The 21,301-nt window shown below is 40.0% G+C and overlaps 1 protein-coding gene and 1 pseudogene across 1 annotated transcript in view; both read right to left on the bottom strand.

Moving 5' to 3' along the window:
• LOC148354811 (insulin receptor-like) overlaps positions 1–21,036 on the bottom strand; it is a 118,055-nt gene extending 97,019 nt beyond the window's left edge. Inside the window, exon 1 of the mRNA XM_088349360.1 lies at positions 20,223–21,036. Within this exon, the coding sequence (XP_088205486.1) occupies positions 20,223–20,310 (88 nt within the window). The 5' untranslated portion in view covers positions 20,311–21,036. The remainder of the gene's footprint in view (positions 1–20,222) is intronic.
• LOC148354812 (U2 spliceosomal RNA) lies at positions 13,325–13,413 on the bottom strand (annotated as a pseudogene).
• Positions 21,037–21,301: the final 265 nt, after the last annotated feature.

Raw genomic sequence — 21,301 nt, 5'->3', positions numbered from 1 at the left:
AATGGCCATATATGTATATAGGATCAGTTTGTAGCTGATGCGATGCTGAACAGGAAGCCAGTGTAGCCGTTGGAGAACGGGGGTGATGTGCTGCTGGGAAGATGTTTTTGTGATGATGCGAGCAGAGGCGTTTTGAACCAGCTGAATTTTATGGAGGGACTTTTGAGGAAGGCCGAAGAGGCGAGCATTGCAGTAGTCAGGGCGGGATGTGACAAGACTGTGGACGAGAATAGCAGTGGTGCGGGGGGTGAGGGAAGGGCGGAGTCTGGTAATATTGCGGAGGAGGAAATAAGCAGTGCAGGTGATGGTGTTGATATGTGAGTGGAAGGTAAGCATGCTATCACCCAGACTCTTGACCTGGGGGGAGGGGGACACTAAGGACCTGTCGATGTTGAGAGAGAAATTGTTTACTTTGGATAAAGTGGATTTGGTGCCAAGAAGGAGGAATTCTGTTTTATTGGCATTTAATTTAAGAAAGTTTGTTGTGAACCATGTTTTGAGTTTGGAAAGGCAAGAGGTGAGGGAGGGAGGTGGGAGTATGGAGTTTGGTTTGCAGGAGAGGTAGAGTTGGGTGTCATCAGCAAAGCAGTGAAAGTGGATATTAAATTTGCGGAGGATATGACCAAGAGGCAAGAGGTAGACGATGAAGAGAAGAGGACCTAAGACAGATCCCTGGGGTACACCTGTGGTGACTAGGGAGGGCTTTGAGGTGAAGGATTTCAGCTGGACAAACTGAGTGTGGCCAGTGAGGTAGGAATGGAACCAACTGAGGGAAGTATGGGTGAGACCAATGGAGGAGAGTCTATTGAGGAGGATAGGGTGAGAGATTGTGTCGAAGGCGGCGCTCAAGTCTAGGAGGATGAGGATGGAGACTAGACCGGAGTCAGATGCTATGAGGAGATCATTTACAATACGGATTAGGGCAGTCTCTGTGCTGTAGCGGGGGCGGAAACCAGACTGAAAGGTCTCATAGAGAGAGTGGAGGGACAGGTGCGAGTGGAGTTGAGCAGCAACAGTTTTTTTAAGGATTTTCGAAATAAATGGAAGGTTGGAGATGGGGCGGAGGTTGTCAAAGTTGTTGGGGTCAGCACCATGTTTTTTCAGTGTAGGGGTAACAGCAGCGGTTTTGAAAAGTGATGGGACAATACCAGAAGAGAGTGAGGAGTGGATAATGGCAGATATGAGAGGAAGCAGGGAAGGGAGGCAGGATTTAACAAGGGATGAAGGGAGGGGATCGAGCTGGCAAGTGGTGGGCTTGGATTTGAGTATGAGGTTGGATAATTCAGCAGTCGTGGGTGGAGCAAAACTGGAGAAGGAAATTCAGATGGGGAGGGAGCAGACAGGTTTTGATGGAGTTGGTGATGAATCTTAAGGATTTTGTGATTGAAGTACTCCATTATGGAGTTGCAGGTTGCTGTGGAGTACAGGTGGAGGGGGAGAGAATTTGGTGGCTGGAGGATTTTGTTCATGACAGAGAAGAGAGTTCTTGAATTTCCTTCGTTGGAAAGGATGAGGCCGGAGTAGTAGCTGGATTTGGTTTGTGCAATTTGGTCCTTGTATTTAGCAGTATGGGTAATGTACATGTCCTTATGGATGGTGAGGCCGGTTTTCTTATAGAGTCGCTCGAGTTGGCGGTTCTTTGATTTCATTGACCCAAGAGCGGGTGTAAACCAGGGGGCAGATGTGGAGAATGAGGCAGTCCTGGTTTTCAGGGGGGCAAGAGAATTTAGAATATTTGTGAGGCAGGCATTGTAGTGAACGGTGAGGTCATCCGGGCTTGAGAGAGCTTCTGGGGGTGGGGAACGGTCAATAATGGAGCAGAGGGTGTCAATGTTGTTATTTTTGGTATTACGAAAAGAAATGAGACGGGAGGTTTTGACAGTAGAGAGACAGAGTACGGTGTTAAAAGTGAGGAGGACATGATCAGATTCAGGAAAGACATCGGCAGTGGGCTTAGAAGTAGAGAGGCCAGAGCAGCAGACCAAGTCCAATGTGTGGCCTTTAATGTGGGTGGGGAAGTCAATAAGGCTGTGTATCCCGAGGCTCTCCAGGCAGGATGTGAAGTCTCTGGTGAGTGGCAGGTTGGTGTTGTCCATGTGAATATTGAAATAATAATTGTTAGCGCAAAATCAAACCCTGTCCAAAAAGCAGATACATTTTCTAAAATGTCAGATTTTCACGAAGTTCAAAATCAAGAGCCTGCAGCTGGTACAAAATGCTGCAGCGAGGCTTTTAACTAAGACAAGAAATTTTGATCACATTTCCCCGATTTCAGCTAACCTGCATTGGGTCCCTCTTAGCTTAAGATGTGATTTTAAGGTTCTGTTGGTAGTGTACAAAATTATACATAGACTTGCTCCCTCATATCTTTCAGATTTAATTTCCCCCTATGTTCCCGTCCAGAGCCTTCGCTCTGAAAACGCTGGTCTAGTAGTGATCCCAAGAGCCAAGATGAGATCCGCAGGTTTGAGAGCGTTCTCCATTCGGGCCCCCGTGCTGTGGAATGCTCTTCCCCCTGAGATTCGATCAGCAACTTCAGTGGAAATGTTAAAATCTAGACATAAAACACACTTCTATTCTATAGCATATGAATAACCTATATTTTGACAATATCTGTGTGGTATTTGTTATTGCAACATCCATCGAATCTTGGTCGTCCTGGTTGTTGATAATATGTGTATTATTTGCCCTCATGTAGGTTTTAGATGAGGGGATGGCGTCATAATAGTCTGTGGTTTGCAAATAATCTGTGCAGCCCTTTGAGACTCTGTGATAAAGGGCTATACAAATAAACATGACTTGACTTTACGTTGAGTAAAACGTGAAGAAAAATTCTTCGAAATCTGCTGCATTTCATCGTAACAAATCAACAATTAAATATGAGTGAACGTTGTGGTTTTTTTTTTTTACACATTTTGTAACTTGTTTTGCAAACAACATTACGAATTGTGAAACGAGTTCTAACATTATTTCTTCTTTATCCTATTAGAATCAATTCAAAAGTCTTAATAGTCCTACCGAGAGTTCGTCCCCTTAGAAGATCTTTTACTTTTATAGTTCCAAGAAGGTTTCAAAGTAAGTGCTGTTGAAAAACAAGAAACATTCTTGCGTCTTAAAGCGAGCCTTGGGGAAACTTTCTCGCTCCTTCTTGGGGGATGTTACTTTATGAGAAGACGAACACTGCAATAAAGTCAGCGTCCGTTATTTGAGCATACGCAGCACTTTTGTTTTTCAGCACGCAAAACCATCGCAGCGGACAGGTGTGCTTTGAAATCATTAATGTGGCAGTCATTCATAAATGTGGCGATCGACAATTAAAAAAAAACACAATTTCTCATTCTGTCAGCATGAAAGAAAACTGTTAATATTCCACTGCAGGCACACTCTAAACATGGTGTGTGTTGAAATTAAAGATACCAACGCTCCCCTACTTACGCAAAACGGGAGATACGAACATTTTTTTCGGGGTTTCGAAAAATATCCGGACATTGCTGTAAGTTAGAATTTATATCGTGTGCACCTTTTTCTGAGTAGAGGACAGTTATTATAGTGCTTCTTTCCGCCGCGTGCCGCTGTGAGAGGTCACCCAGCTTTCACACCGAAGAAGAAATCTGGCTTCTACTTCCTGGTTCATGTGTAATCATGACAACATGTACTGTATAGCTAGCGCGCTAAGAACTTTGACGTTTTTATTGTTAAATATCTCGTGCATCCGTTCAATATGGTTGGTGTAAAATGTAAAGAAGAGGCGAGCCATTTCTTTTGAGACGAAAAAGGAATAAGAAAGCTTGATGCGATTGAGAAAATTTTCGGAACGCTTTATTTCGGCCACTTTTTACCACGGAGAAGGACCTCTTGAAGCTTGTCTCCCAAAAGTAAGTTACACTTAACTTTATTTATCTTTGTAGAGGTGGTAATTTTATGAAATGTTTATTTTTTAGAATAAAACAATATAGGTTACTTATACAAGCCTTAAACACACTTATATAAACCTTAAACATACAAAATATAGAACGGAAGCAACTTACGAACAAATTCAACTTACGAACGATCGTAAGTCGGGCAGCGTCTGTATACAACTGTTTTTCCCCTTACAGAGACAGAAGACCGATAAAATCCTGCTTCTGGAGGCCTATACCGAATTTCATAAAATAACATCACACGCAAAATCCAACGAGTTTTAAGTGTGTCTTTTGTTTACAGTGACAATAAAATGATACATCTTCAGTAGACATGTCTCCAAAAAGTCGAGTTGTAGAGACAAAAGCTCGACTTTATCAATCAATACTCAAATTTGTTGTCAGTAATAACTAATGAAAATATATTGCTATGATAAACAGATATTACAGAAAGTGCATATGACTTCAATCAAAATTCAAGCCACTTTAAATCCCAGAAAACACAACACTAAAATTAAAGCTTTTTCAAGGATTTCAAGCATCCGTACAAACTCTGTCACTAATATACTCAATTTCACTTTATTTTCAAATGCTCAATTGCAAAATCGCCACTCATTTCAATAAATTCGGTCAATTGCCTTACAAATACATGTGACTAAAACTGCGACTAGAAAAACAAAATGTGATAAGATTGTCATATCTTTAACAGGACATCATAAAGCAGAAAAAAGCTGCAGTTAAAAAGGACAAAAAAAATCGCGGAAAGTGTACAGCCGGCGTGGCAGCTTCCGTCGTCTTGGCAACCCTTCCGATGGCAAGTTCACCAGGACACAAACAAGAGCCGCGCCCGCCAGCGCATTAACAAACAAGCGCGTGTAAAAAGCATCGTGTGTACGTGTTGCATCTGCAGTGTAGAAGAAAAACAAATCAGTTGATAACAATGAACTCCTTAACCCAATCAGCAGAAGGGAGTGGGAGAGGACAAGGGGAAAGGGGGAGGCACGGGCGTGGTGAGAGAGGGAACACACATTTACAATGGAGGAAGTAAGACACCGCAAGATCAATATTTAACCTGCTCCAGCATTTTATGATCGGACCTGTTACAGATACTGACGTGTCATGGAAAAATACGTATTAGCAAAGCGGAAGTGTGTTATTCAATCGTGTTTGTGTCCTGGTTTTGTGATATTGTTCATCATAACTCAGAATTTTATTTTTGCAGTCAAATGAAAAAAAAAAGTATCTCTGAGTTAGTCGATTTTCTTTACCTTTAAAGATTAATTACAAAATACATGTTCACCTCAGACCATTACTCCCCTTATTAATGATTGCATTCCCGAAAATAAACCTTACAAACGCAAAGCGTTACCTCTTTACTAACAGCAAGACACACAGAATAAAAACAAAGAGAATTAGTGTAAAGAGGTTGAGATTGTCTTCATCGTCATCAACATAAAATGCCATGGAAATTTTCTATTCAGCCACAGTGCACTCTGTTTATAACATGATGTGCGCGTGCATATCATGCTTTATCGACAAGGCTACAATACTCACGAAAAATGAATTCTCTACCGAGGATAATATTTCCAAGTGTACTGCGACAATATTAGCAATCTACGTTGTCGTCTGCTACCAGTAACCGAGACGATCCAGACTACAGTCGAAATGGTCAAGACAAGATCTGACAAAAAAAAAATTCCCATGCAAAAATTGTTATATGGCTTACACCAGTGTCTGAAACTCATGACAAAAAGTTACTTGAGACCAGGGCAGACAACTCTGAGAAGTTGCCTGCCCCATTTTTCCCAACTTGAAACACAATAAGACAACTAATCGCAAAAAAAAAAAACATTGTTGCAAAGTCTTAAGGATTGATAATCAGAATATATAACAGAACAACACTTTAAAATTAAGTTAATTATAAATCTACTTATAACATTCATTGTATGTATACGACATCTCTGTTTTCCATCTGCCATCAGTATGTACCTGTATTTACTCGTCTTCATTCATGCAATGTTTGCGTTGCGTCATATGCTACAAGCCACGTGAACTCCTCTTTCCACGATGCTTTTAATGTACGTTTACGTTTTGTAGCGTCATTAATTTTGTTAGCTTCTTTCAAATCTTTCTTCTGGGGCTGATGTTTTGTTTTGATTCCTAACCACTTATTCATTTTTCTTGTGTTCTCTGTGCGTCTTCTTTGGGAAACGATATGCAAATGCACGACCTTATAACGCTTGGGAAAGTCCGGAAGCACAAAGTTATTCGATGCAGGCTTCTGATTGGCTGCCGAGTATGCAAATTGCCAAACGAACAGTAATTCCAAAATTTTCAAACCGAACGAAGATTTCGAAATCGGAATAAAGCCGTCGTTTGATTTGAAAAAAAAATTGAAAAGAAAAAACAATGTTTTTTGTCTAGTAAAAGTTGTCGGCCACCCGGGCAGAGACGTTGTGTAAGTTGTACGCCCGACGTAAAAGATGCACGCCCCGGGCCTCCAGGCAGATGCTATTTTAGACACTGCCTACACAATTTGAAATTATGAAAAATGTATAAAATACGGGGTAAACCTAAGTTGACATGTTAAAATGTAAATTGGGGCAGGTTGTACTAAATAACCCCCAAACAGCTTTATTTCATTAATAGAACCCCCCAAAATGGTGTAATTCGATTTAAAGCCCCAGAATTGTGTGGTAAATATTCCATAAAGGCAAAAATAAAAATACCCAAAATTTTACTTTTTTGAGGGAGGTTGGTTTGTTATTTGTGGCGGTGATTCTATGTACAGTAGACCCCCTGGAATATGACGTCCCCACATTACAGCATTTTTTCCACTATACAACATCAAAAATTAAGTTATTCTGCACACCCAAAAACATATAAAATCAAGTCTTTGCAGTGTTTGTGCATATAATGAGTTAAGTCTCCAAGATGCCTGGCTGATATTGGTAAACTTCATATAAGATGCTATGTGTGCCAAGGCTTGCAGTGATGCTAAAGGGAGAACGAAAAACATGACAAACAAGGAAACTAAGATCATCAAATAATAAAAAGAGGGTACTCAACAAGGAGTATGGCTGTAACTAATTATCGATCGGGACGATTATTGTCAACACACGGTAGTGGAGAAATCAAATGGATAAAAAAAGGACACTAAAATCAAAAAGTTAGAAAATCTATTATTTTATGACATGAAACAACCCTCCGGCAAGTCAAGAGAATTATAAGGGTGATCTTTTTTCTATCGTAATGAATAACAGCCTTAGGGTGAGGAATCCCCTATAAAAGCAAAGTGTAGTGACGTCATAAGCCACAATAACTTATTTCTAGAATCAATTCTATGTATTTGTAAGCGTAGGGGGGGCGGAGTTTCTCAGTGAAGCCACCAGAAAAATTAATTACACTATAAAGGATGTGGGAACAAGCGAGTGTGAACACGTTGGTGCGTCAGTCAACCACTTCCCAGTCATATGACAGACCTTAAAATAAATTGCATCGGGTTCGGTTACATGGCAGTAAACATGGATGTATTCCGTTGTTTTGTAAGTCAACTACTGAGAATTTTCCATTTTGCCTCAAATAATTTTACATGAAAGTGACAGCGTGTAGTATTTCACGACGAGAGATCCTTGTAGCTTAGAATAGGGTTGAAGCCTTTGCATTGGAACTTGACAGAACACAGAGCCTCGTAGGATATCATTGGCAAAATTCAAAACGCCCACACAAACCCCTCAAAAGATGAAATCAGAAGAGTTTATTAGTACTTGAGTAATGAGCTGACTGAGGATGCGATAATGACTTTGGGCCAGGATATGGCTGCAGAGAAGCATAATTTCAAGTTGCGGACACCACTGTCTCATACACACTGAAGATTTAAATTAAAACTGATTTTTTTTTTTAAATAATAGTGCAGTATGCATGTCCTCTTAACATCCAAGTCAATCCAATAACACCAAAATCGAGGCAAATTCTGTCTTCCAAAAAGCACAGATTATCAAAAGCTACCTCCGCACTTAGTTAAAAGAAAAAAGTCGACTGCCAAAAGTCCCGACTTTTGCCCAACGACACACAAGGGGGAGTTCGGCTTGGCTCCGTTTTTCCCACTAATGTCCAAAACAACCACATTGGCAGACATGTGACGACTCCTGGTTGAGGAGTTGAAGGCTGTCTGGCAGCGGTGGACCTTGCTAGCCCCGCTACATTCATTTAAAGAGTTTAGCCAGTCACCGGTGGCACTGTACACGCCGTTCTCATGTATAACCGCCATTTCCACACACATACTTCACATACATTGGAAGTGAACCAGCAGCCAGACCGGGTTAACGGGGGTACACTCCAGCAGACAATAGCGCAGGCACGGCGGGTCACTTCAAACGCATTCCACAACGTGCACAGCATTGTAGGAAAAAAGCCCCTGCACTCTTCCAGCTTCTTCCTAGTATCTGCTTGTTTATGACTAGCTTAATGGTATGAAGCGATATGCAAATTAGGAGGAGTCAACGGCCTTATTGTTTTAGCAACAGCTGCCTGATTTTTCAAAGTCAAGTAGTGGGGTTCTCTTTTATAACAGGCAGGTAAGCAAAGTTAAGGGCAACCCCAACAGGAAGGTATTAAGTTTGTAATCAACCATACAAAAACTATTAGTCCTTGTCTACAAATCCAAATAAAAGTTGACCCATTGGGTAGTGGCCCCGCCATACGACGTTTCACTTTGAGGTGTTGAAGGCGATTATTTTTCCGCCCCTCAATATGGCATTTTCTCCACCATACAAAATCAACAAAAATGTATTCCCCATCTTTAAATACTTGCAAAACAAATTACATTCCTCCTGTCTAACGACATATAATGCTGGTCTGCTATTGGTTTGCATCATGATATGCTCTTGGCTGAATTAACACCCACAATGCCCTTTCTGTCTTCATTAAGTTCAGAATGTCGAGTGCTTCATAAATACTTTTCAATTCAGCGATACAATGCTGTATTTTTGTATTGTATTTATAAGCTATAGTTCCCAAAGCTTTTAGTGATGCTAAAAGGAAAAGCAAAACATGACAACTATGATATTGAAACGCGAGATTATTAAGAAATAAAAAGAAGGCAAACCAATGGTTACTATCGCTAAGCTGCATGACCATTATCCATCAATGACCTGAACATTTTTTAAACGGGGTGATGAAAGCAAAGAAATCTTCTAAGAGCATAATAATGCTCGCAAACGGAAGGTTCAGAATCAGTTCCATTTTTATCCGCTGTCGCTGTCTCATCACCCCCTCTGTACCTACCAGCTACTCCACTGGGCCAGCTCAAATCAAATCACACCAAATGTAAATAAAATGACAATGTTAATTTACATATAGATTTATCCATAATGAATGTCATAATATGTATATTACACATTAGTTGTACACACTACAGGGTCCATACAGCTTTATCATGGACAAATGTAAGCACTTCTTAAGCACTTTCAAGGCTGATTTTTCCAGTCCCTTCAAAAGGAAGAAATCCAGCGCAGATCAAAGGAACCTTTTTGTTGACTTTGATGATTAACAATGTCACACTTGTGCTGCTGGAACATACTTTGTTATTTCAGCTGTTCCTATCTATGATCTATGATCTTTTTGGGTCAATGGGCTGGTATAAACAAACATTAATTCTGTCCCTTTGCTTCACCCATGCACGCACAGCTTGTCACAAGTGTTTACAAACGCAAAAGGGCTCTTGGGTAATAATTGTGTTTAATAATGAAGACAAAAAAGAAAAAGTAGTGTATGTATCAAATGAGCTTTTACCAAAAGAGAAATCTAATGTTATTGTTGGAGCGATTTATTCATGCAAAAAGATGTAGTCTTGTTTCAAAATAAAGCAACCGTAGACGAAAATACTAGTCTCGAATCAAGAATTGTTGTTGTTTAAATTTGATAACGCTGTAGATTTTTATCAAAAAGTGGTCGGCATTTTAGAGGGGCGAAAAGCGGTACACTAACGCATAAACTGGTTTGCTTAAGCAGGTATGAGTAAAGTGGCGACATGTTGCTGTTTTAAATGTTTTATTAGTCACCAATGACCTCTGATCTGATCAAATTAGAACTTTTGCCATGCTCTTTTTCTAAACAGGGAAGACTTTAAGGGATATTTCAGCGATAGACATGCGGACTAATCAGGCTGTGGAAAACATACGTAACGTTAGGAGCATAAATACACACAGGTCCTCTCCGACCAGTTGAGAGGAACGAGAAGGGGGCCAAGTTCCTGGTTGCACAACTTGTTTTTCACAACGTCGGCCAGGAGACAGCTCAGCAGTTACTTCAGGAAAACTGTTTGCTGATAACTACGGCAAACAAGGCCGTCCAAATCTATCAAAAACAACCCCAGAAAATAACGGAATCGATGGCGTTATCTAGCATCAGAGTCTCCGTAAAAGTATCAAACTCGCGTGGAGATATCGGGCGTTCTTAGAGTGGCGTGTTCCGAGTATTTTGGTTGTTGACCCCCCGCACCCTCTTGAGCATAAACATCTCAAGAGTGCCAAATATGGTCACTGGGCAGAGAATTGAGTAAATAAGGCACCAGAAGCAGCCAATGGCATGTACCCCTGCTCCCCTAGAGGGACATGCAGACAGAACGGGGGAAAGAAAGAATGAGGAAGGGGGGCTACGAGTAGCCCGGTCTCATAAGACCCCTTTCAGGGGCCTCCTCGCTGTCTGCATACGTGACCTGTGTGGAGTGTCCACCGGGTTCGCTTTGAACCCGGCCAGAGGAAGCGGCCATCTTAGGAGGATGGAGGAGTCTAAATAGCAACACTTGTTTGAAACTATTTTTTCTCTTCATTATTTAACTATACACCTGAGTTTTTTGTTCAAAGACCTGAGCAATTTTAACAATATTGTTTTTCCTGGGGGAAAAAAAGGTTTATAACTGTATAAAATAATAAACAAATTCATGAACGGATGATATATTATACAACATGAGCAACAACCAAAGTAAATAAATCTCCAAAAAGGAGTGTTGGGGGGACTAGCTTAACATTAGCAATCAGTCGATCAATTCAGGCTTCAACTAACGACTGTTTGAATAATCAACTAGTCACCACCAACTATTGAAACGATTAGTCAAGTTTCAAATGGTAATCTTATCTCATTTCATGAGCTGCACCGCTTATCCTCAGTAGGGTCGCGGGGGTGCTGGAGCCCATCCCAGCAATCATCGGGCAGTGGACACCCTGAACTGGTTGCCAGCCAATCGCAGGGCAAACAGGGACAGACAACTCACTCGCTCATTCACACCTAGGGACAATTTGGACCGGCAAATCCACCTGAAATGCATGTCTTTGGAATGTGGGAGGAAAACAGAGTGCCCAGAGGAAAGCCACGCAAGCACGGGGAGAACATACAAACTCACCCAGGAGGTTCCCAAGACATTAGACCGGTGCCGCACACGCGCTAACCACTGCGCCGCCATGCTGCCCCAAATCGTAATCAATAAAAAAAATATGTGCATTTTGCTAAGTACATTCAGCAGCCAATTGCAATTATCAAACAAAAGTACTTAACGATAGTCAACAGTTTGAAATCAAACTGTTAAAACAACTCATGTTTGTCGTTTTTAACATTTAAATAAATTAAGTTTGTTCTTCGAAATGGATGCATTTAATTTCAAATATGTTTGTCGGGCACAATTGGGCATAAAGTTTAAACTCTCTTTGATAGTGAAATATACGCAACACAATTTACAATGAATGTAATCAAAACCAATACGGTTTGAATGTTACTTGAATTATACCGAGGTGAGTCTGACTCAGTTTTGTTCAACTGTCCCCGACATCCTTTGTTCCTGGGGTGTTCCTGCATCACTACGGCACTGCATTGATATGCAAGGTCTGCTTTGCAAATTTTGCAAGAAACCTTTTTATTAATTCCCAAACCTTAAAGGTTTTAGTTCATGAACTTGATTTTGACGCCTACATTTCTGTATCTGACCGCGAAAGACAGATACATTATTTCCCATGAGCGACTCTAAGCAGAGTTTATTATCACGCAAGGTACCTAATGCTTTTGGAAAAACGTGTCCGGCGACAACAGTCGGCAATGAAATTCATTGACTATTTTTATTATCAAATTTTTCAAAAACACCAACTAATCGTTTCAGCCTTACAATCAATACTAATAACAATAATGACGAGATATTGTCAGTTATGTGTGTGTGTATCAGTTAACAACTAAGGTCATAAAGGCGCCACATCCTGTGGTGTGTCTTGGGCAAGTACCGCCTGGCGGCGCTCATCCCTCTCCAGGCCAACATGTTTCCACCCGGTCAACAGATATTGAGTGATGTGGAAAAAAAAGTCACTTTTAAACATTATGGAAGTGCTCCAGTAGTTAATGTCACACAAGCCTTAGTTAATAAAAAATATATCACTCCTTCTTATCCAGTAACATGATCTAAGCAGTGCAAATAAGTAGTTAGAATAAATAACAATAAATACACGAAAGTTACATCAGATCAATGTAGCGTTTCACAAGTTACAGCTAGAGAAGTCTCTCACATAAAGCACATTTCATTTTAACAATAAAATAATTTATTATCAGTGGATATCAATAATTATCACGATAGTTGTCACATCTTCCTTTCTTTTACATTTAAAGTCTAACTTTTGCCCCTTAGTGAAAGCTAACAAAACTAGATGCTGCTTTAACAAATCTTTAATGTCAGAACAATGACGAATGGTGACAAACTTCTACACAGCATTTCACAAATATGAGAAATATAAAACAAAATTAAAAGTTCACAAAATGAGGTTATCAAAATGCATAACATTGCACATAATCTGAGGTGGACCTGCAATCCCCCAAGCAATAAAAAAAAAATCCACATACTATTTTCCATTTACATCCAGCAACATGCATGTCGTGCATGAAATCTTAGAGTGTCTGAATTTGTTAACAACATAGACAAAAGAAAACGATCAGTTTAGAAAATGTTACAAAACAACGGCCATTGCTATAAAGCAGGGGACTCCATCGTGATGCCCCTTAAGAACAGCTGTGGTGTCTGCGGACCCATTCCGAAAATAGCTCACCAGTGCTGGCTCATGTGATTCTCTAGTAAAATGATTTTTAGTGGTTGATTGAGTCTGTTAAACCCTACTTACCAATAACCTGGTAATAATTTAGTAATAACATGATGAATTGTTATTTCTAAAAAGCATATCATACTGGAGACCCCTGCTATAAAGTTTACAGGCCGGAAAAATCATTATGGGGTTTTGGGGTTTTTAAGGGTTATTGTTCTATCTTCGTTATTCATTATCCGTTATCGGTCAGTTCATAATACGCTACAAAGCCTAGGAGCCGGGACACTTACTCTCAGCCAAAAGGCCAAGCTAAGGTCCTAGCCCTAAAGCCTTGCTGCGATCATTGCGAATGCACCGTTCCCGGAGGTACTGCAATACAGGCCGATGCGTGGAGTGGACAGAGCAAGCTCTTATTCCATCTCCGGATTGCAAAAATCAAAGATCATGGCTGGATGCTTTGTATATGTCCACAGTATCAGGCCTAAATGCTGCTCTGTGACAGGTCAGGATGTTCCCACCTTTGGTTGCAGGTATACGCAGGTGGCCCCTTGTTCGCTAGCGGTTTGTTGCTCACAGGGCCGGTACTTGATGAATAATTGCTAGCACTTGTTTAGGACTGAATTGTTTTTACCATAGCATATTCTAGCGGGTAGTGGAATTAGTTATTCGTGATTGCCATCTTGCTTGGCACATGTTGTCGAAAGTCACAGGTGACGTCGCCACTCGTTTTTATTTTTGTAAGACGCGTAAGTAGCCAAAATAACTGAAGATGAGGGGCCTCTCCTGTCTACAACTTTTTCAGCATGATTTTAGTGAGTCTGCTGGGTGTCCTTTGCCTCTTCATTGCTCATTTGACCGTCTTGATGTCCTTCCGCTTTGACTCTGAGCCGCTATTCCTGTGAAATGATTGGCTGGTCCTTGTCACCATCGTCTCCTGAATGTTGGTCTAGAACTTCTGTTTTTAGGTGGTGTATTACAATTTAAAATAGCAACTTTTATCAAACGTTTTTAATATGTATCGTAACAAAACATATATGACGATAATTATCATTAGCATTTTATTGCCCCGGCCTATTTGCTAGTACATTAAAGTAACATATTGAGTCATTATTAAGACACTTGTTTGCAGACTTGGTCAGACAGCTATCAATCTTGATAAAATTGGTGTTCATCCACAAACACACTCAGGGAGAAAGAAAAACTCAATGCACTCGCTAGCATTCAGATGCCTATTCATCCACAGTATATTTTTCTACATTAGATAGATCCTATTGAAGATGACTCAAAGAAATCAAGCTGCTAAACCAGGGTATGGCAACAAAATGTAAAAATGCAAATGATGTGAAGCCTTATCAAGACCTATTTTTAAATCAGAACCAAAATGGGTTTTATCCTCATTTAATATATATATTCTCAATGATAAAGCGTGACAAAATGTTAAGAATGTTTGTCCTCTTACAGAACCCCCCCCAAATTCTCTCTCTCTCTATCTATCTATCTATCTATCTATCTATATATATATATATATACCCCCTCCCCCATATTTTTCTATTTTCAAACATGTCTGAAAAAACTCCTGGGAGCCACTGAAACCGCGCTGAAGAGCCTTCGTGTGGTCCTAGAGCTGCAGGTTGCAAACCCCTGTACAAAAATAATAATTAATAGTCTGAAAATGTGTTAGGGTGATTTGTGTGAGGTAAAAAAATATTTGTGAATCCTGGCATTTACAAGCACAGAGAACTATGAAAAAAAAATGATCTTAGATCTTTTGCACAATGCTGCTGCTACTGTCAACGCACTATTTCCTGATGCACTTACAATTTAGGCCAGCCTACAAAGACTGTCTTGTATATATTGTCGATCCATATATTTTTTTATCTAATGTTTTTCTTTTAATGTTTTTACAAGTCGATCCTGGAGAGCCACAGCTCATCTCGTTGTTAACAATGGACACCTAGTACATTGCACCAACATCCCAGTTAAGTAAGTATTCCTCCACATATGATGTTGAACTGCTCTTTGGTCTATGTTTGGTATTCAGGAGATTTTTTTAATGAAAAATTGTTGAAAACTCCATGAAAACGGGGAATTCCAAAAATAAATGACAAAAAAATTGTATTCTAAAGCATAATAATAATTATATAATGTTACACCATACTATCTCATCTCTCATCTCATCAGCCGTACCGCTTATCCTCATTAGGGTCGCGGGGGGGCTGGAGCCCATCCCAGCCATCTCCGGGCAGTGGGCAGGGGACACCCTGAACTGGTTGCCAGCCAATCGCAGGGCACACAGGGACAGACAACTCATTCGCTCATTCACACCTAGGGACAATTTGGACCGGCCAATTCACCTGAAATGTATGTTTTTGGAATGTGGGAGGAAACCGGAGTGCCCGGAGGAAACCCACGCAAGCACGGGGAGAACATACAAACTCCGCACAGGAAGTCTGGAGCTGGATTTGAACCCACGACAGGTTCCCATGACATGAACTGTGCCGCACAAGCGCTAACCACTGCGCCGCCGTGCTGCCCATATCACATCAAAATTAATTTAAAGACAGATCGTTAGCACCGCTTAAATAAATTGATAAAAAAGACATATGCTGCTCATGCTGGTGGGATTGAGCATGCCTCCCTCCCCCTACTATGGCGCTCAACTGTTTTCATCCTGGCCTGGCTAATCCGCCTCTTTTCGTGCGCGGTGTGTTTACGTCGCGGGAGTGTGCGTGCACATGGGGCCTCACAAGGGGGGAGTGTGGGGTCGTCCCATGCTTTCGAAAGTTTACGCAGGAATGGTAATTATTGGCGCGCAGCCACGCGGACCAGAGACGGGGAAGGGGGAAACGTTTTGCGCATGCGTCATTTCGAACAACACGCTTGCCCACTAAGTACATAAAGGCTGTAAATAATACACGGCCTTATTTTGAAAAACAATTTCATTAAAAAAAAAAATTCAATTGTGATTTAGAATAATTCTTACTTGATTTTGTTTGGTAATTTAACACATTTTGACAGGTATTTACCGTATTTTCCGCACTATAAGGCGCACCGGGTTATAGGGCGGACCCCGAAAAAATTGTTTTTGGTCCTATATTTGACATACATAAGACGCACCGGATTATATGGCGCTACAATGGGAACGTCGACAAAACCGTCAGATAGTTCAGTCAAACTTACTACCCCCTTAACATTCCGAAAGCTTGCAAAGAAGCAAATGAGTGTCGTAGACACGTGCGGATGCGGTGTCCATACGATGTCACTCAAATGCATCGTTCCATCATTCGGAAGGTTAAAGTCTTGGGATTCAAGAAATGCCAACCATTCCTTAGTTTCTATTTTCGCTCGCAACTTTACTGTGCATATGACCATAAACACTTGGAATTGAGTTTAATTTAAAAATAGACACTCCATTCCATCCATTATCTGCACCGCTTATCACAGAAACATCGAGTTCAGTCTGAAACAAGATACAGGGAAAATATATAGCCGAAGTAGCTCACCGAAGTCGTTGTGTTCAATAATAATGTGCAGCCATGGTCCTCTTATATCCGTGAGTTTAGTAAATCCAGGAGAATAAAATATTTACAAATACAGAATAGTAAAAAAATGCTTTCTGTATGCCGTCAACCATGTTATATACGCAATCATCTTTTTCGGCCAATTGCAGGCTTTGTTTTGCCGCTTCAGCCAATGCCAGCCTGTAAATGATAAAAAGGATCCGCCCCTTGACCTCCGAATAACTTTAGCCAATAGTGATCGATTCAACTGATGATTGACACATCTTTTTCGGCCAATTGCAGGCTTTGTTTTACAGCTTAGATAGATAGATAGATAGATAGATACTTTGTTCATCCCCGAAGGGAAATTCACATTTCCAGCAGCATCCCTGAGCTGAGAACAATCGAAAATAACACGGGAGCTGCTGGAGTGGCTGCCATTTGTGACGGCGCCGGAAGAAAAGATTCAATTTGAATCATGTACAAACAAACAAACAATTGAATCATGAACAAACAAACAAACAAAATATTCATGTTTCAATAAGTGGAGTGTTAATAAAATGGGGGGAAAATAATTTCTGATACTGATATAACCAGGTAAAACTAATTTTAAGTTACCTTAAGCCTATGCCAGCCTGTAAATGATAAAAAGGATCCGCCCCTTGACCTCCGAATAACTTTAACCAATAGTGATCGATTCAAATGATGATTGACACATTGGTTAGCCAATGAAACGCCGGTAAATAAATCCCAGCACACACCACGGACTACTTGGCGTTCGGGGGAAAATCTAGTCGGCGGCTGCAACTTAGTTAGAAGACTTTGCGATTTAATATTGATTGATAAATAAGGTGCACTGTATTATGAGGCGCATGGTCAGCTTTTGAAAAAAATTAAGACTTTTAGGTGCGCCTTATAGTGCGGAAAATACGGTACACTATTAATGTGATGTCGTTAGAGGGACAGTGTGTAATATTAGACGTAGCCGTATTGTATACCGTAACTGTAAAACAAGTGCCAAAAAAGACTCAAAGTAACCATTTTAAATCTCATTTTCCCCAGAATTTTGTGAACAAATAAGAGTAAAAAAACGGAAATTAACGAGGGAAAAAGAGAAAATTCTGAATTAAGAAAAAAAATAGAAAAAGTAAAAAGATTATAGTAAAAAAGAGAAAAAAAGAACAGAAGGAGGTAAAAGAAACACAAAAAGAAAAAAGGAAGCGGAAACAAACAACAAAAGAGGAAAAACAAAGAAAAACAAGAAAAAAAACTACGGACCAAAAGAAGAGAAAATGAAATGAAAGGGTGGAGAGGAAAAATAGAAAAGAAAGGGGGAAAATGTTGCAACAGGAAGCTGGTGGACAATCATGTCAGCTCCCTCCAAGAAAGCCTCAAATCATGTAAAAAGAATGCTAATTTCTTGACCTATGACTATTCAAAAAAATACAATATACTATCGCCCATGTATTTTTGCCTATTCTTATCAGGCTTTTTTATACCACTAGAAGGCGCTAAATAACACACACTGACGCTTTATAAAAGGAGGTCACATTTAGAGCCATTTCTTAGCACTGAACATTGGATTTTTGATTAAATCTGGTCTGGTCCATAAACAAAATAGACATCTAACATTGGGTTGCGTTTAGCCCATGACATGTGGACCAAATTCAGTCTGATGTTGTAATTACCTCAAGTCAAGTCATTTTCAAGTCAAGTCATTTTTATTTGTATAGCCCTTAATCACAATTAATCTAAAGGTGATCTAAGTATAGCCCCCAAAAATTCATGTCGAAAAAGTCAGATTTTTTTTTCCAATGTTCAGTTTTCAATCAAATAATGACGTATTGTGGACAGAACCTTGGTGCGGTTTTAACATCTTTCCAATCAGATTTTATCTGGGTTATCTAGAATCTTAGAGAGAATTATTAGAAACATGGCTAAAATTCAGTAGTTGTTGTCGTGTTTACCTCTTCGAAAGCAGTCAACTTCTAGCCCCCAAGAAGTCTTTTTTTCCAACTAAATAAAACTTATTTCGGACTGAACCTTAGCGTCTTTGCAGCAACTTTTGAATGCCCCTTTTTGGTCACCAACATGGTGAAAAGCTCACCAGTGACGAGCCAATGTGATTTCCTGGGGCAAAAATATTCTAGCTGTCATAATTTACAATTGGTTGCTGAAGCCTACAGTATTTTAATCCCATTTCTAAATATGACAACCTGAATATTACATATTAAAATAATAACATGATGAGTTGTTATCCTAGTAATGTATATCCCTTTATCCTAATCATTTAAAAAAGTAACTCAAACAAAACCATGGCATATTTTAAACCAAGTGTTGCTAGGTGGTTTAGAAGAGCGAATCACTAAAAATATGTAATTTTTTAAAAATAGCCGTTCTTGTGTTGAACACTTTTCCACTTCTAGCGCCCAAAAAGTAACATTTTCAATATATTTTCCCAACCAAATAAAGATGTCTTTGTAACAGAACCATGGCGTCTTTTTAACATCTTTTCAAATCGTGTTTTTGATCAGTGGGTTTGCAATAGAAAACAATAATTGGTAAATGGTCAACGAAGACCGCTCAAAGCGCTTTACAATGTGCTTCACACTTACCCATTCACACACACACACTAATTTGGAGAAAGCCATGCAAGGCACCTACCTGCTTATTGGGGGCATTAGGGATTCAGTGTCTTGTCCAAGGACAAAAAAGCCATTACAATCTCCCGTCAATAAAGATGTTTTTCCAACCAGTTATGCGTCTTTCAGACATAACTTTGGTGTGTTTGACATATTTTCTACCAGTTTTAGCTTAATGGGTTGCAATAGGAAACGTTTATAACAAAAGCAACAGAACATTTTCGGTCGTAATGTCTTTTTAACAAATGGGAAGCAATGGCAAACGACAATAATAAAACCAAAGACAATGAGTTTATTCTAGTTATATTTTACCTTGCATAAAGTGGTCCACTTCCAACCAATCTAGAGTTGTCTATTTCAGTGTTTTTCAACTCTTTTTGAACCAAGGAACACTTTAATTTATGAAAAAATTCAGAGGCACACCGTCCATCGAAAATGTTTGAAAATGAAGTTGTCAAATATTTCACTGCACTACCTCATAAGGAGATAATTAGTATATAAAAAGAAAAAAATAATACTTAATATAAAAAAGAATGATATGCTTTATTTGTGTTTTTATTTTTACGGAGCAACCTTAAACCGTTTTGTTAAACAAATTAAGTTATTAAATGTACTGTGCTACCTCATGAGCAGATAATTAGTATATAAAAATCTACTGCCACCTACTGAAATGGATGACTATTAGAGTTCCTCGTCTAAGATGTCAGAAATACTGAATAATGGCCTGATTTTTTGGAAAGAAAATTGGGCAAATTCCAGCGGCACACTAGACAAGGTCTCGCGGCACACAGTTTGAAAAATACTGGTCTGTTTAACCAAGTAAAGATGACTTTATTATGGTACCTCAGCGATTTTTGAAAGTGTTTTCAACCACTTTTCGCTTATTCAGTTCCATTTTAAAGTGATAATAAAACCAAATACAATAAGAGTTTTCCGAATTTACGTTTTTCCTCACCTTTGGTTGTCCTCTTTTAACCCCCTCTCAAATTCGTCTTTTTAATCAATTAATGACATAATTGTAACGTCCTTTTAACAATATTTTGCATAATGTGGTGCAATATAAGACAGTAATAAAGCAAAACACCAAGAGGAGAGCCCTGTACTTACTTTCTCCGTGGATAAATCCAGGCTGGCAAATGATGCAAACGATCCAAAGCACAAATAGTGCTCCCAGTTCAAGCGTCCGCCGCCTCATTTTTAACACGGGAATCCGAATATTTTGAGGGAAAAATATCCAACGTGGGCACAATTTCTGTTAAGAAAAATACGAATTCCCCCCTAAAGGCGGCGATCTTTACTTCTGGCCTCGTGCGTTTGTATGGAAATGTTCATTTTCCGTAGGTGAGGGCGACAGCCCACCATCGTGTGTTCTCCGTCGCTACCGTGTTTCAATTCAAGAATTAATTACAAAAACAAACCGAAACAGGAAATAATAAAGCGTGCCGTGTTTATGGGCACATTCCAGTCGTATCAAACTCCATTTGGGCGGCGGAAAAACGTGTCTCCTTGTGGGGCTGCTAACCTCTCGTCAACTCCTTAACCGCCACAGTCAAACGGCGCTCCAAACGGGTGAGAATTCTCCCATTCGCGAAAAAATATCAAATCAAAACGAAAACCTGTTTTCTTTTCCTCAAATGAGGAAAAAAGGGAGAAAAACGACGACGAAGAGAAGGAGGGGTGAGGCTAAAGCTAGCTGGCTAGCTAATCCAAAACAAACCCGCTTTCCGCGCCAGAGTTGTTGGAAATGCGTGTTTGGTTCCCTGGCGTCTTTTGTGGATGAAATAAAGTCAGAAAATAGAGGGGGGAAAGAAGAAATGAGTATCAATAGTTGCCGTGGTACGTTGAGGTTCCCCCCTCTTTCCGTGTCTTCTTACGCGAGGAGTCTCTCGCCCAGTAAACAACTCCTTCCACTCACCCCAGCTGGGCCACAAGCGTGTGGAAAGGGGGGAGGAAAAGAGGGAGCTTACAAAACCCGGACCGGATCAAGTTCTCTCATTGGGGGGGGGGTGGCTGGTTCTGGAAGGGACGAAGAGACTACCGGTCATTAAGACTTTTTATAAATATAAGAAAAATCTATTAAATGTATGTGAAGCCCCGGGATATGAACTGAATCCTGAAATGATTATGTTCTTTGAATCGACAACATAATATTTTTCTTATCATTTGTGGTCACGATGGCTCAGGAT

Source organism: Urocampus carinirostris, chromosome 12, assembly GCF_059441175.1.
Source record: "Urocampus carinirostris isolate Australia breed hairy pipefish chromosome 12, RoL_Ucar_1.0, whole genome shotgun sequence".
In the NCBI taxonomy this organism is placed as follows: Eukaryota; Metazoa; Chordata; class Actinopteri; order Syngnathiformes; family Syngnathidae; genus Urocampus; species Urocampus carinirostris.
This window is presented reverse-complemented; position numbering and strand designations above follow the sequence as displayed.